The sequence below is a fragment of the Oenanthe melanoleuca genome, chromosome 9 (assembly GCF_029582105.1).
Source record: "Oenanthe melanoleuca isolate GR-GAL-2019-014 chromosome 9, OMel1.0, whole genome shotgun sequence".
Classification (NCBI taxonomy): domain Eukaryota; kingdom Metazoa; phylum Chordata; class Aves; order Passeriformes; family Muscicapidae; genus Oenanthe; species Oenanthe melanoleuca.
This window is the reverse complement of record NC_079343.1, coordinates 13,485,362-13,498,714: the sequence shown is the minus strand read 5'-3', so window position 1 is coordinate 13,498,714 and position 13,353 is coordinate 13,485,362. Positions and strand designations below refer to the sequence as shown.

The 13,353-nt window shown below is 48.7% G+C and overlaps 1 protein-coding gene across 1 annotated transcript; it reads left to right on the top strand.

Annotated features, from left to right (window-relative positions):
• Positions 1-9,327: 9,327 nt before the first annotated feature.
• SSR3 (signal sequence receptor subunit 3) lies at positions 9,328-12,722 on the top strand. The gene is made up of 5 exons (XM_056498697.1): positions 9,328-9,466; positions 10,698-10,824; positions 11,269-11,367; positions 11,592-11,723; positions 12,337-12,722. The coding sequence occupies exons 1-5, from the start codon at positions 9,328-9,330 to the stop codon at positions 12,401-12,403; spliced, it is 564 nt and encodes a 187-aa protein (XP_056354672.1). The 3' UTR covers positions 12,404-12,722.
• Positions 12,723-13,353: the final 631 nt, after the last annotated feature.

The following is a 13,353-nucleotide window of genomic DNA, read 5'->3' as shown; positions in this document are numbered from 1 at the left end:
TGGGTGCCAGGATGACACATGCCAGGCTCAGAAATGCCATCTGCCTGCTCCTTCCCACTGCCAGGGATAATTCCCATTGCACATCACCTCACACAGCCCTGCTCCTTCCTACTGCCAGGGATAATTCCCATTGCACATCACCTCAAACATCCCTGCTCCTTCTTACTGCACATCACCCCCCACATCCCTGCTCCTTCCCACTGCTCTGGGATAATCCCATTGCACATCACCTCACACAGCCCTGCTCCTTCCTACTGCCAGGGATAATTCCACTGCACATCACCTTACACAGCCCTGCTCCTTCTTACTGCACATCACCCCCCACATCCCTGCTCCCTCCCACTGCTCTGGGATAATCCCACTACACATCACCTCACACAGCCCTGCTCCCTCCCACTGCCAGGGATAATCCCATTGCACATCACCTCACACAGCCCTGCTCCTTCCCACTGCCAGGGATCCATCCTGCTGAACTGCCAGGGATAATCCCAGTGTGCATCATCCCAAACATCCCTGTCCCTCCCACTGCCAGGGATCCATCCTGCTAAACTGCTCTGGGATAATTCCACTGCACATCACCCCACACATCCCTGCTCCTTCCCACTGCTCTGGGATAATCCCAGTGCACATCACCCCACACATCCCTGCTCCTTCCCACTGCCAGGATAATCCCAGTGCACATCACCTCACACAGCCCTGCTCCTTTCCACTGCCAGGGATCCATCCTGCTGAACTGCCAGGGATAATCCCAGTGCACATCACCCCACACATCCCCACCTTGGGAGAGCCACTTTGGGAATGCTGCACAAGAGACACAAGCTCGCTGTCCCCCCCTGGAAGTGACTGCTTGATTGCCTTCATGTTGTGGTTATTTTCCAAACTGTGCCTCTGATGTTGCTTTTCCAAAGTGGTCAGTTCCAAACTGTTCCCAGAATAAATGCTGAGCAAGGCTGAATCTATTCCTGGGCATGATTTCATTCATGAGGTCCACAGGCACAAGAACCTTAAAAAGGCTAAAGAAGGAAACTGGAGCAGATGAGACCATTTCAAGACATCAAAAATGGGTCACATATGCTGCCTTCACTGGCAGCACAGAAATCCAGCAATTCCCAGCTTTTAGAAATGACTGGCACCTCTTTTGGGGGCTGCATTCCAGTGGAAAGTGTCCTTTCCCATGGCAGGGCTTGGAATGAGAGGAGCTTTAACACGAATCATTCTGAGATTCTAAACCACACGGAGGGACTGATTTGTCTGGCAAATAACACCGATTATGGCTCCAATTGTCAACCTCAGACACCAGAGAATGTTTCAGGAAAAGCACAGCACACAGGAGAGCTGGAAAGCCTCTCACTCCCTCAATGCTCACACACAGGGAGAAGCTGCTCATGAGTGTCATGCTCATCCAAAGGAGGTTTTCCTTTGTATTTGAACAATTCCCCATCAGCTGATCCCAAACTCAGCACATAAATCCCTTCCTGCATGATAAATTGCAGTAATCTGACACAAAGGTGTTTTTAGTCTATGCACACATAAGTGACAACAATAAAATAAACAAAGCAAATCCTGCCAGGAAATGTCACTGCACTCATTTAAATTCTTCAGCTTAGTCCCCCTATTAAATTTAGAGGAGAAGTGAGAGCAGTAAAGACAAGCCATGTATTTTCAGAATACTTATCACTGCTGCTGTGCTTCAGAAGAGATTTGCTAAGAAACCTAATTGCCAAGTTACAAAGACAACAGCATTCATTTTCCTGTCACAAGAGAACTTTTGCTTTTGGGTCACAGAGCCACTGCTCCTCTGACCTTGATGCCTCACATTTCCAACAGCTTCTGAATGAGGATTTAACCAAGATGCAAATTTAGGCACTTAAAATCTGGAATTTATTTATTGCCAAATAAATAAAGTGGTGGCCCTGATTATTCTTGAAGAAGCATCTATGACACACTCAGGGAATGAAGCTCTCACTGTGCACAGAGTTCTGCCTGAAGCCACAGTTTGCCAGTGGCAGGAGTTTTAAAAAAGCAAAGTGCTCATTTGTTTTTTCAAGAAAATCTTTCATCATTCCACTGCCTAAATCAATGTCCTCTTTCATCCTAATGGGGAGACAGATGGTCACTGGGCAGATTTCATTTCAAAATGACAGCATCCTTCCCATGTAAGCCAAAGCAAGAACAAAAAGACTTAATTACATCCCACCACAACACAAAACAAATGAGAGGAAGGAAGAAAGCTGGGCAAGGACAGAGATAATGACTAAGCTAAATCTTGAAACCATCTTAATTTTCCCCACAGTTTAAAACTACTTTATACAACTCTAAGCATGCTCTTTAATTTAAAAAATCACGTGATTGGCAGCATTGATTAATTACTGATGCTTTCTATTAGAACCACAGAGTGGTTTGGGCTGGGAGGCACCTTAAAGTCCATCCATGGGCAGGGGCATGGTGGCTTTAACCTGTTTTACAAAGAAACCAGCCTCCACTCTTGCTGAAGAACCATCCTCAGCACACTTTTGGGAATGCCACCTAAGAGGCAAACTGCATTTCCCACCTGTGGAAGCCAGGAACTGCTGAAAGCACTTCAGGAGAGGTGCCCAAGGCCAGGCTGGACAGGGACAGTGGCAGGGCTGGAATGAGCTGAGCTTTAAAGCCTCTCCCAGCCCAAGGCATTGCATGATGAGGGAGGGCTGGGTGCCTGCTGTGGCAGCTGGGGAGCTGCACAGCTGCCCTCTGAGCACAGCTGTGGTACTCACAGGAGTTCCTGCTGCTCCTCCAGCTCCTGGGCTTCATCTGACAGGCTGGTGTGTCCCCAAAGGCAGCCCGGCAATCCCTGCAGGAGAGGGATTTCCAAGCCTGCAGGAAGGGCTGGCCAGCAGAGGTGTGGCTCCCACAGCTGCCTGCAGATAACAAGACATCAGCAGATCTGCCAGCACACTGCATCAACACTCTGAGTCTGAAAACCTGCTCTGTTCAATCTTGGAAATTTATTATGAGCTCAAAAAGCAGTCCTGCTGCACTCAAGTGTTGTATAAAGCTCTATCATAGTGAATTCACTTTGATAATATTCAACCTCATTTAAATTTAATCTCATTTCCATGTAGCATTTCCTCATGGAATGCACATGAAGTGTCTTCTTGGAAGCAAAGAACACTAGTAACTGGAAGGAAATAAATGAGGGAAATTATTTGAATTAAATTTTAGGAAAAACACATGCTTTGCTAAATGAAGTTTACACCAAGACATTAAAGATATGAAGAGGGTTGGCAGTCCAGGGGACAAGGAGTGCTACAGGCCATGGGGACAATGCAGGATGTACCCCTGGTGCAGGACACTGATGTTCATCCCCAAAATCTCTGCACAAACCGCAGGGGGAACGTGAAAAACTGAGAGGCAGGGAGGGTACTGCTCCCCGAGCTGGGGAGAGCAGGAATGCTTCTAAAAGCCTGAAAGAAAACAGAAACACTGTGCTGTGGGGCTGGAGGGGGATTTTCACAGGGGAAACACGAGAGCAAACAGGGGCAGTGGCACTGCTGGGACACCCCGAGCGACCCGGGACAGCCGGGACTCACCTGCCAAAGGCACACGGGAGCGGGGTCACGTCGGGACAATGGGACAGTGGGATAATGGGACATTGGGATAATGGGATGGCACGGATGGGATGAGGATGGGATCGTGCCTAGATGAGGAGGGGATCGGGATGGAACAGGAACCGGGATCAGGATGGGATGGTGCCGGGATCGGGATGGGATCAAGATGGAATCAAGATGGAATCGTGCCTTGCTCAGGATGGGATCGGGCAGGGCTTGTTATGAATGAGCGCAATGGGCCATGTTGGATCAAAATCAAATTTATGATTTATTAATTACAGAAAGCAAAAAAAAAAAGCAAAGATCAGCGCTGGGCGACAGGGGAGTCCCCGCTCCACCAACTGCCGCGCTTCAGTCTCTTTGTTCACCCCATTTAAGCTGTAGGGCTTCGGGTTATGAGTTCTTTCTCAGGTGTCTCTGCGCATGTGCCTCCAGGTGCTAGGGGGTCTTTTTCTGCCTCCTGGTGGTCGAGGGATGAAGATGAGCAGTCCTCCTCAGTCTTGCCCTTGTGACCCCTTTCCTTTAAGGTTATCTTCTTGACTTCCTGCAATTCAAGACATCTTGCAGAGCAGTAAATGATTATACAGGTGCCAGCAGTCTTTAACCACATCATGATTTTACAAGCCCCGGTTGCGTTTCTCAAGGTTTATCAGGCAAACAAAAGGTTCTTTATCTATCACAATCCCCCCTTTTTCTGTATCTTTACTTTTGTTCGCTAAATCTTTGTAATTCTCTTCTGCTTAATTCTAAATAGTCTTTTGTTTCTTCCCCATTTAGGGCTTCATATTTTGTTCGTATTAACATGAGGTGAGCTGCTTCTAACCTGCTCTTTACTATGGTAGTGACTTTGTTAATAATGCAGGGGCCAAAGGCGAGTCCTAAGATTAGTAAGATTAATGGTCCTGCTATGGTAGACAACAAGGTTGTTAACCAGGGAGAATAGTTAAACCAAGACTCATACCAATTTTGTTGGGCCTCCCTTTCCCTTTTACGCTGCTCCAGTTGTTTTTGGAGCTCAGCCATGGTGTCAGTTACTATCCCAGTGTGGTCTGCATAGGTGCAACACTCCTCTCGCAAAGCCACACACAGTCCCCCTTGCTGTAAAAACAACAGGTCTAATCTCCGGCTATTCTGCAATACAACTTCCGAAAGAGATCTTATTGATTTTACGAGGCCGTCTATTGCCTTCTCTATTCTACTTAAATCTTCATCTACTGAAATTGTGAGATCCTTAAATCCTTGCTGTTGGTTCACTAAGGAAGCCACTCCTGTCTCCACCCCAGCACTTCCTATACTTAGCAATGTAGCAACTGTGAGGGCTGTAAACGGTTCTCGTTTCTCTAAGTGGTGTTTTGGGGTGAATTGATGAGCATACACATAGTCTTTTGGGTGGTACACAATCCGGGGGACTACCATGACCTGAATGCAGTATTCGGATGTTTCATTGAAATTAGATATTGATATACACGGGGTTACCCCTAATGTGTTACAAACCCACTTGGTGTTTGCAGCAGGGATCAGCCACTGGGCCGGTTTGTGGGAGTCGGTTACAGCCATTTTTACCCCGCAGAGGTGGTCTTTATCCCGAGGTATGTTGCCTATACACCTCCCCTTCCCAGTTACCTGAGCCACCGATACCCCTGGGGTGCTTTCTTTTCCCCTTTTCCAAAGGCACAAGGAGGGATTGGTCCCGTTTACTCTTCTAGACTGTGCTACAGAACCTAAGGCTTCATAAAAGGGTGGATTAATACTGTAGCACAACCAGCACTCTTTAGTCAAACTGGGGTATGTGCCATTCAACACCCTAAAGGTGGCTTGTAGGATCTTCCATAGGGCCCCTCTACTTGGTTGTGTCATGGCCATGGTCTCTATTAACTGTGATCCATTATTGGCTTCCATGTAATTTTCTGGGGTCATGTTGTCTAAGGCACCTTGATTCATTATTGTGGCTTCTGAGTCTGTTATTGCAGGATTTGGTCCAACAGGTTGAGGATTGTGGGGTACAATTTCCTTCTTTATAACAATATGCCCCCCCCGGTCTTTCCCGGGTTCCCATATTCTAACTCCCCAGAATTTTCCTACTACCCATCCTGGGTCTTGGGGTTGCGTGACGTTAAGATAGACCCATTTGCAAGTACCGATATAAGTCACCACCCCTGACGGATCTGTCCAGGGCTTCTTACATCCATGTGGACCTCTTTCAACCCTTAAGTATTTATCTTGGATTTGGACCGACCATCCCAGGGAAATTGTTTCACAGCCCCAATATCCACAGTAAAATTCTCCGGGGTAGTTACAGTATGACCTCCCTGGGTTAGATGCTGGACACATGTAGAATACACTATAGGGACTAGAACCCGTCCTATCAAGTAGGTCATCCAGGGTTATGTTAAAGCTAGGACCTCCCGAAGTAATTTGTGTTTGAATTTCTTTCTGACCCTCCCATTTTATTAGTGACCATTTAAAGGGTTCATGGTTTGCAGATACACTCACCCAAAAGATCATATGTACTATCCCTAACTGGAGGTAGTAGCTTCCCCCTTTCCCGCAACAGCGCTGCCGAGATTTTCTTTCCCAACCACGGTTTAAGTTTTCCTTTTCCCCGTGTTTCTGACGGTCTCGGATCCCTTGCTTCCCCTTTTTGTTTGGGTGACCTCCTCCACAGTTTTCCCGTCCTCTGCCTCGCCCATCAACTCGGTTGCATCGAGCTATGGGGAGTTCCATCTTCTCGGCAGCAGGAGTATTCTTCAGGAGGGGTGTTTGACCCATGCTTTTTGATACGTTTTATGTATTTATACCACTTGCGGTTCTTAATCTGAGGGGTATAGCAACTGAGTTCATGTACCCACCGTCTGCACAGGGCAGCTACTATCCTAGCCACAAATGGGGCAGGTTCCTTTAGGTGGTAGCAATAAAACTGGGGGTTTATCCCTTTCGTGAAAATCCTCCACCACTCTTCAGACCCTACCAGAAGTTCTCTGGCAGCCACCCTGGTGGCTAAAGCTTGGGAGGTAAGTAGCCTTTGGTCTGAAAAACAATTACTACACACCCCTTTTGGAGGGTAACTGTTGCGGCAATGGGTCCACCACTCCTCCTTACAGACTAAACAAATAAAGCATACAAAAGGTTACAATTTCCCCAGCAATTTTCAGCGTTACATCTTATTCTTACTGCTGTATTTAGCAGTCCCTCCCCACCCTCGATTGGCGTTCCCGTTGCTCGGTATTCTACCGAAAAGGAATAGTATCCCGGATCTCACAGCCTAGCATCCATGTAGAAAAAGTCTCATATTCATGTTGAAGGTAAAAACAATACAGTCACTCAGTGTTTACTCTCTTTTTGAGTGTTAATTTCAAGCTTCTAGGTGTACCTTTTACTTCCCACCCGGGGTCGTTGGTGAATTTAGACGGATCTACTGGTCCCTTGATTCGACTTGCATGAGTCCACCCTTTTTCTGCAGTATGAACCGCTGTGTCTGTTGTAAGCAGCACCTGGTAAGGTCCTTCCCACTTGGGTGTTAGCGGGTTTTCTTTCCAGCTTCGGACCAGTACCCAGTCCCCGGGCTGAACCTGGTGTAATACAAGATCTAATGGTGGTCTCTGAGCCAACATTCCCTTTTCCCACAATTGTTTCCTGAATTTCATCAGAGCTGTTAAATACCTGTTAATGTATTGTTCACTAACATTTGGATTTGTCTGCGCCTTTTCCAAATTATAGGGCATGCCATATAACATTTCAAACGGGGAAATTCCTAAATCCGCCAGGGGTTGAGTCCGAATGTTCAGCAAAGCTAATGGAATGCATTTAACCCATGATAATTTTGTCTCCATTACCAGCTTGGTAAGTTGCTACTTTATTTCTCCATTCATTCTTTCCACTCGACCTGAACTTTGCGGGTGCCAAGGAGTGTGTTGTTGCCATTTTATTCCTAATGCCATTGCCAACTCTTGGGTTACTTTCGACGTGAAGTGTGGACTTTTATCAGAGTCAATTGTTTCTGGCACACCATATCTGGGAACTATTTCTTCTAATAGGGCCTTCACCACCGTTCGTGATGTTTCCCTGGATGTCGGGAAAGCCTCTACATAGTGAGTGAGGTGATCTACTATCACTAAAAGATATTTAATTCTCCCCACCTTTGGCAATTCGGTAAAGTCAACCTGTATGTTCACAAACGGTCTCTTCGCTAAAGGCCTTCCCCCATGAGGTAGTTTTCTGAGATTACTTTGGTTTACTCGCAGACATGTGGGACATCCCTTTGTAATATGTTTTGCTATGTCATGGACCCCGATGCTCATATACTTGGTGGCAAAGTGATCTATTAACCCTTGGGCTCCCCAATGGGTTTTCTGATGCAATTTATATAGCACTCTCTGGGCTACAGCCTTTGGTAGTACCTCCCGACCATCTGCTAGGACCCACTTCCCTGATTCCTCTATGACCCCCATCCTCTGGAGTTTCATTTTTTCCTCACCTGTGAAAACTGTGGCAGTACCCTTACTGTCATTGACTACCTCCCCGTCCCTTTGCCCCCCTTTTTCTTTTAGGACCATTTCCTTTAAGGCTGCCCATTTCGCCTCCTGGTCCGCCGCATTGTTCCCTCTGCTCCTCAAATCCATACACACACCTCGTCGTTGCACTCCGGGATCCCGACCCCGCCCGAACGGATCCCTTTTACTTACGAGTCCCGCGTCTTCGTCCGGACTTTGTGCACAAAATTTAAGGGGTCGACCGGGCCCTCTTCCCCTTTGCTTTTTTGCTTTCCAATTTTAGGTTTGTCGGTCGAGGTTGGGACGGGGTTTCCGTCACCGGGGCCACCGAAATGGATCGGTGGAGCGCAGGCGGAGAACCCGCTCCGAATTCTCGATCCGAGTCACAGGGCTGAAGGATGGTATCGGGACGGGATCAGGATGGGATGGTGCCGGGATGATGCCGGACTCGGGATGGGCACAGGATGGGATGGTGCCGGGATCAGGATGGGATCGGCCCGGGCTGAGGGATGTGATCGGGCTGGGATCGGGCTGGGATCGGCCCGGGCTGAGGGATGGGATCGGGCTGGGATCGGGCTGGGATCGGGCCGGGCTCAGGATGGGATCGGGCCGGGCTGAGGGATGGGATCGGGCTGGGATCGGGCTGGGATAGGGCTGGGATCGGGCCGGGCTCAGGATGGGATCGGGCCGGGCTGAGGGATGGGATTGGGCCGTGCTGAGGGATGGGATATCGGGCCGGGCTCAGGATGGGACGGTGCCGGGCTGAGGGATGGGATAGTGTCGGGCTCAGGATGGGATCGGGCCGGGCTCAGGATGGGACGGTGCCGGGCTCAGGATGGGATGGTGCCGGGCTCAGGACGGGACGGTGCCGGGCTCGGGATGGGATATCGGGCCGGGCTCAGGATGGGATATCGTGCCGGGCTCAGGGATGGGATAGGGCCGGGCTCAGGATGGGATATCGGGCCGGGCTCAGGACGGGACGGTGCCGGGCTCGGGATGGGATCAAGCCGGGCTCAGGATGGGATATCGGGCCCGGCTCAGGACGGGACGGTGCAGGGCTCGGGATGGGATCAAGCCGGGCTGCGGGACGGGACGGGACGGCGCCGGCCGGGGCCGCGCTCGCCGCGCTCCGGAAGCGCTCCCGCCGCCGGGCCCGCCCCGTGTCCCTGACCCGGAGCCGCTCGGGCCGCGCTGACGCTGCCTTGCCCCGTGTCCCTGCCCCGTGTCCCTGTCCCCGTCCCGGTCCCGCCATGGCTCCCAAGGGCGGCCCCGGCGGCCGGCAGCAGTCCGAGGAGGATCTGCTGCTGCAGGACTTCAGCCGCAACCTCTCGGCCAAATCCTCCGCGCTCTTCTTCGGCAACGCCTTCATCGTCTCCGCCATCCCCATCTGTGAGCGGGCGGGGGCGGGGGCGGCCGTGAGGGGAGAGCAGAGCTGGGAGAGGGGGGTCAGCCAGCCTGGGGGAGAAAAGCACCCTGGAAGAGGGGATCAGAGACCATGAGGGGTCGGGAGATTGGGCAGAGGGATCGGGGCACTGGGGAGAAGGATCGGTAGATTGGGGAGAGGGATCGGGGCTCCCCAGCGCCCACCGCGGGCCCGTCCCGCTGCGGATCCCGGGGCTGCCGCTCCGAGCCCGGCTCCGGTCCCGCTGCGGATCCGCTGTGGGGTCCTGGTTCTGAACCTGTGGGATCCGGTGTGGGATCCTGGTTCTGAACCTGTGGGATCCGGTGTGGGGTCCTGGTTCTAAACCCTGTGGGATCCAGTGTGCGGGTCTGGTTCTGAATGAGCCCTGTGGATCTGGTATGGGATCCTGGTTCTAAACCCCGTGGAATCCGCTGTACCGGCCTGTTTCTGAACCTGTGGGATCCTGGTTCTGAACCTGTGGGATCCGGTGTGGGGTCCTGGTTCTGAACCTGTGGGATCCTGTTCTGAATGAGCCCTGTGGGATCCTGGTTCCGGTCCCTATGGGATCCTGTCTGCGGGCCGTGTCGGGTGCTGGTTCTGAGCCGTGTGGGATCCCGGTTCCATCCCTGTCCGTGCCGGTCCCTGGCGGTGGGATCCCGGTCCCTCCCGTTCCCGGTGCCGGTCCCGGTGTCGGTCCCTCCCGTTCCCGTTCCCAATGCGGTCCCGGTGCCGGTCCCTCCCGTTCCCGGTGCCGTTCCCGGTGCCGTTCCCTCCCATTCCCGTTCCCGGTCCCGGTCCCGGTGCCGGTCCCTCCCGTTCCCGGTGCCGTTCCCGGTGCCGTTCCCTCCCATTCCCGGTCCCGTTCCCGGTCCCGGTGCCGGTCCCTCCCGTTCCCGTTCCCGTTCCCGGTCCCGTCCCGGTGCGCTGCCCGGCCGGCAGGGCTCCATCACTGACGTGTCACTCTCCGGCCCTGCCGTGCTCTCACTACGCTCCTTTCAGCCGCGCGCAGAGCTCGTTTCCCCCTCCCAAAGGATTTGTAATGCAGCTGGAAAACCCCCAAGTGATCTCGAATGAAATTGGCTTTGCTCAGGCAGAGGCTGTGGAATTACAGAGCTCAGATCCTGTGTGGGGCTCCTGTAAGGGACGCTTTTCTTGGAGAGAAACTGCTTCAAATACCTTTTTTTTTAATTTTTTTTTTTTTTTTTTTTTTTATTAAAGGGCTTTATTGGAGAATATGGCATATGGATCTTGTCCAGTCTGCAGTCCTGTACAGTGTCATGACCCTCATCAGTACCTATCTCGTGGCTTTTGCATATAAAAACGTCAAGTTTGTCCTCAAACACAAGTAAGTCTGGTGCCTGTTTAAATTTATCATTTAATAATTTACCAAAACTGCCATTTACTGTTGTAGTTTTTTATTAATGAGAACGCCTGAAATGTTACTCCAAAAAAGAAATATCTCCTAATTTTTTTCTGTTAATCTCCTAATATTTTCTGTTGTTCTCTTGTAATTGTAGTCAAATCTTGTCAGCTAAGAGTATGGTGAAACCCATAAATAAATCCATATAAATCCATAAATAAATCCATAAGTAAATCCACTATTATGCTCACTGGGTATCACCAAAAATTATTTTAAAATTTTAAATTATATTCATTATAATGTGAATTATATTACTTTTAGTAATTGCTGTTTCTATTTCTTCATTGTACATAAAATTTCCTGTAATGCCAGGGTGGGCTGTGGGGTTTTTGTCATTTTTGAAGTGTGACATGATGCTGGTGCTTGCAGAGTAGCCCAGAAAAGAGAAGATGCTGTTTCCAAGGAGGTGACTCGCAAGCTGTCCGAGGCTGACAACAGGAAGATGTCCCGAAAGGAGAAGGATGAAAGGTGATCCCTGTCCTATTCCTTCTCCCCTTGTTGTGGGACTGCATTAAATGTCTGAAAGGTTCTGTTTGGGGTGGTAGGGACTGTGCTTGGCACTGCTTTTTCTGTATTCTACCCATGGCAGGGGGTGGGGTGGGATGAGGTTTAAGGCCCCTCCCAACCCAAACCATTCCAGTGATATCCACTGATTTAAATATATTTGAAATTTTAACTCCACTTGCTCCTAGGATTCTGTGGAAGAAAAATGAAGTTGCAGACTATGAAGCAACAACTTTCTCTATCTTCTACAACAACACCCTCTTTCTGGTCCTGGTCATCATTGCTTCATTTTTTGTGCTGAAGAACTTCAACCCCACTGTGTATCCTTTATCCCACCCTAAACCCCCCACAGCCCCACTCCTATTAATTGTCACCATGACTTGTTACCATTCCTCTGTTGGTAAGTGCAGCTCATTGTAGTACAGCAGCTTAGAATGTTGAAACAAAAATAAGAGTTTACCCAAAGAAAGTCTCCCACTCACATAAATGTGACATGAGATGTTTTAAGGATATTACTTGGGCAGTATGCAGGAATTCTGGCTTGGCTGCTTCCTTTGTCAGTTTGGAGTGAGGACACAGCTCAGTTTCCTGCAGAAACACTGTGTCAGTGTTGGTTGCCACAACAGGATTACTCCAGTAACTCACAAGTAAAATGTTTTGTTCCTGAAGGATGTTAGTAATAATAAATAATTAGTAAATAAACTAGTATTTAGTTAATTCATGATCTGTATGTATAAAACTTGTAAGAGAACAGGCTTAACTTTATGTGTGTCTTAATTCTGAATGAGTTCTGAAGCTGTTCCAGGTTGCAATATTCCAGTTTGAGAACTACAGACTAAAAGACCATTTCAGTTCCTTCCTTTTCACAAAACTCTTACCAAATGTTGTGTACCAGAGAAGGATCTTGACAATTCCTTAACCTGTTCCCCACAGAAACTACATCCTTTCTATCAGTGCTTCCTCAGGACTGATTGCTCTGCTGTCCACAGGATCCAAGTAGACAGAAAACCCTCAGCAGTTTCTGTGAGGCTTCAACTGCCATGAAAATGCCCAAGGGTGGAATAGGAATCATTTTTTTTTAGCATGAGGAAAATGTGGGGAGGGTTTGAATCCAAACTGGTTGAATTATATTTACTTTTGGTATCTTTACATGGTATTTGATATTGGAGTTACTCAGTTTTGGGTTTTTTTTACTTAGCAAGGAGAGGGAGTGGGGTGTGAGCAGACATCACCTTTCTGCAGCTCCACCCTGGGGACAATCCATTTACCATTGTAACTTGAAAAGTTGTAATAAAAAGGAACTTTTTTTGGCCATTTGATTCCTTGTATTTTCATTCTTCTTTTTTTTTTTTAAAAAGCAGGGATTTTTATATCTAGGTTTGTCAACTCTTTCTGCTTCCAGAAGAGAGGAGAATTCTACAAGCTAACATATTCCTGAGAAGCACTCCTCATTTTCAAGTAGCTTGGAGTCAAGACAAAACCTAAATCTCCTAGGAAAACACTTCTGAAGTGGTTTGAATGTACTTTTTTTTTTTTTTTCATTAATCTTCAAAGTTGTAAATAAATAAAAAACCCTGCCAGTCTCCCTGCACAGCTTAAGAAAAATGCTTTAGCTGGCTTTTAATAATGGGTTTATCAGACAATCCTGTGCCTTCTTTTCTGGCTAGCACTGGAGCAGCTGTTCTTAAATACCAAACTCTGCTGATATTAATGGAATTCCAGTTACAGATCCTGCCATTACAGACTTGGGATCCTGAAGAGAGAAGAAAGAGAAAGTTTGTAATCAGATTTAATGTAGCAATTACTCTGCTAATCTTGGCTTCAATAAGATTAAATGGAAAATAGAGTAAAATGGAGACTGTGAGGAGCAGGAGACAGTAATGGCTCTATTTCTGACAAATTCAAGGACTTTTGGTCAGTTAATACTCTGTAATTAACTGTCTTCTCTCA

What these genes read in the sequence shown, in the direction of transcription:
- SSR3 (XM_056498697.1), top strand. Translation starts at nt 9,328, where the DNA reads ATGGCTCCCAAGGGCGGCCCCGGCGGCCGGCAGCAGTCCGAGGAGGAT. An exon ending in AAGTTTGTCCTCAAACACAA is followed by an intron (nt 10,825 to 11,268) that starts GTAAGTCTGGTG and finishes TGGTGCTTGCAG; the next exon opens with AGTAGCCCAGAAAAGAGAAG. An exon ending in CGAAAGGAGAAGGATGAAAG is followed by an intron (nt 11,368 to 11,591) that starts GTGATCCCTGTC and finishes ACTTGCTCCTAG; the next exon opens with GATTCTGTGGAAGAAAAATG.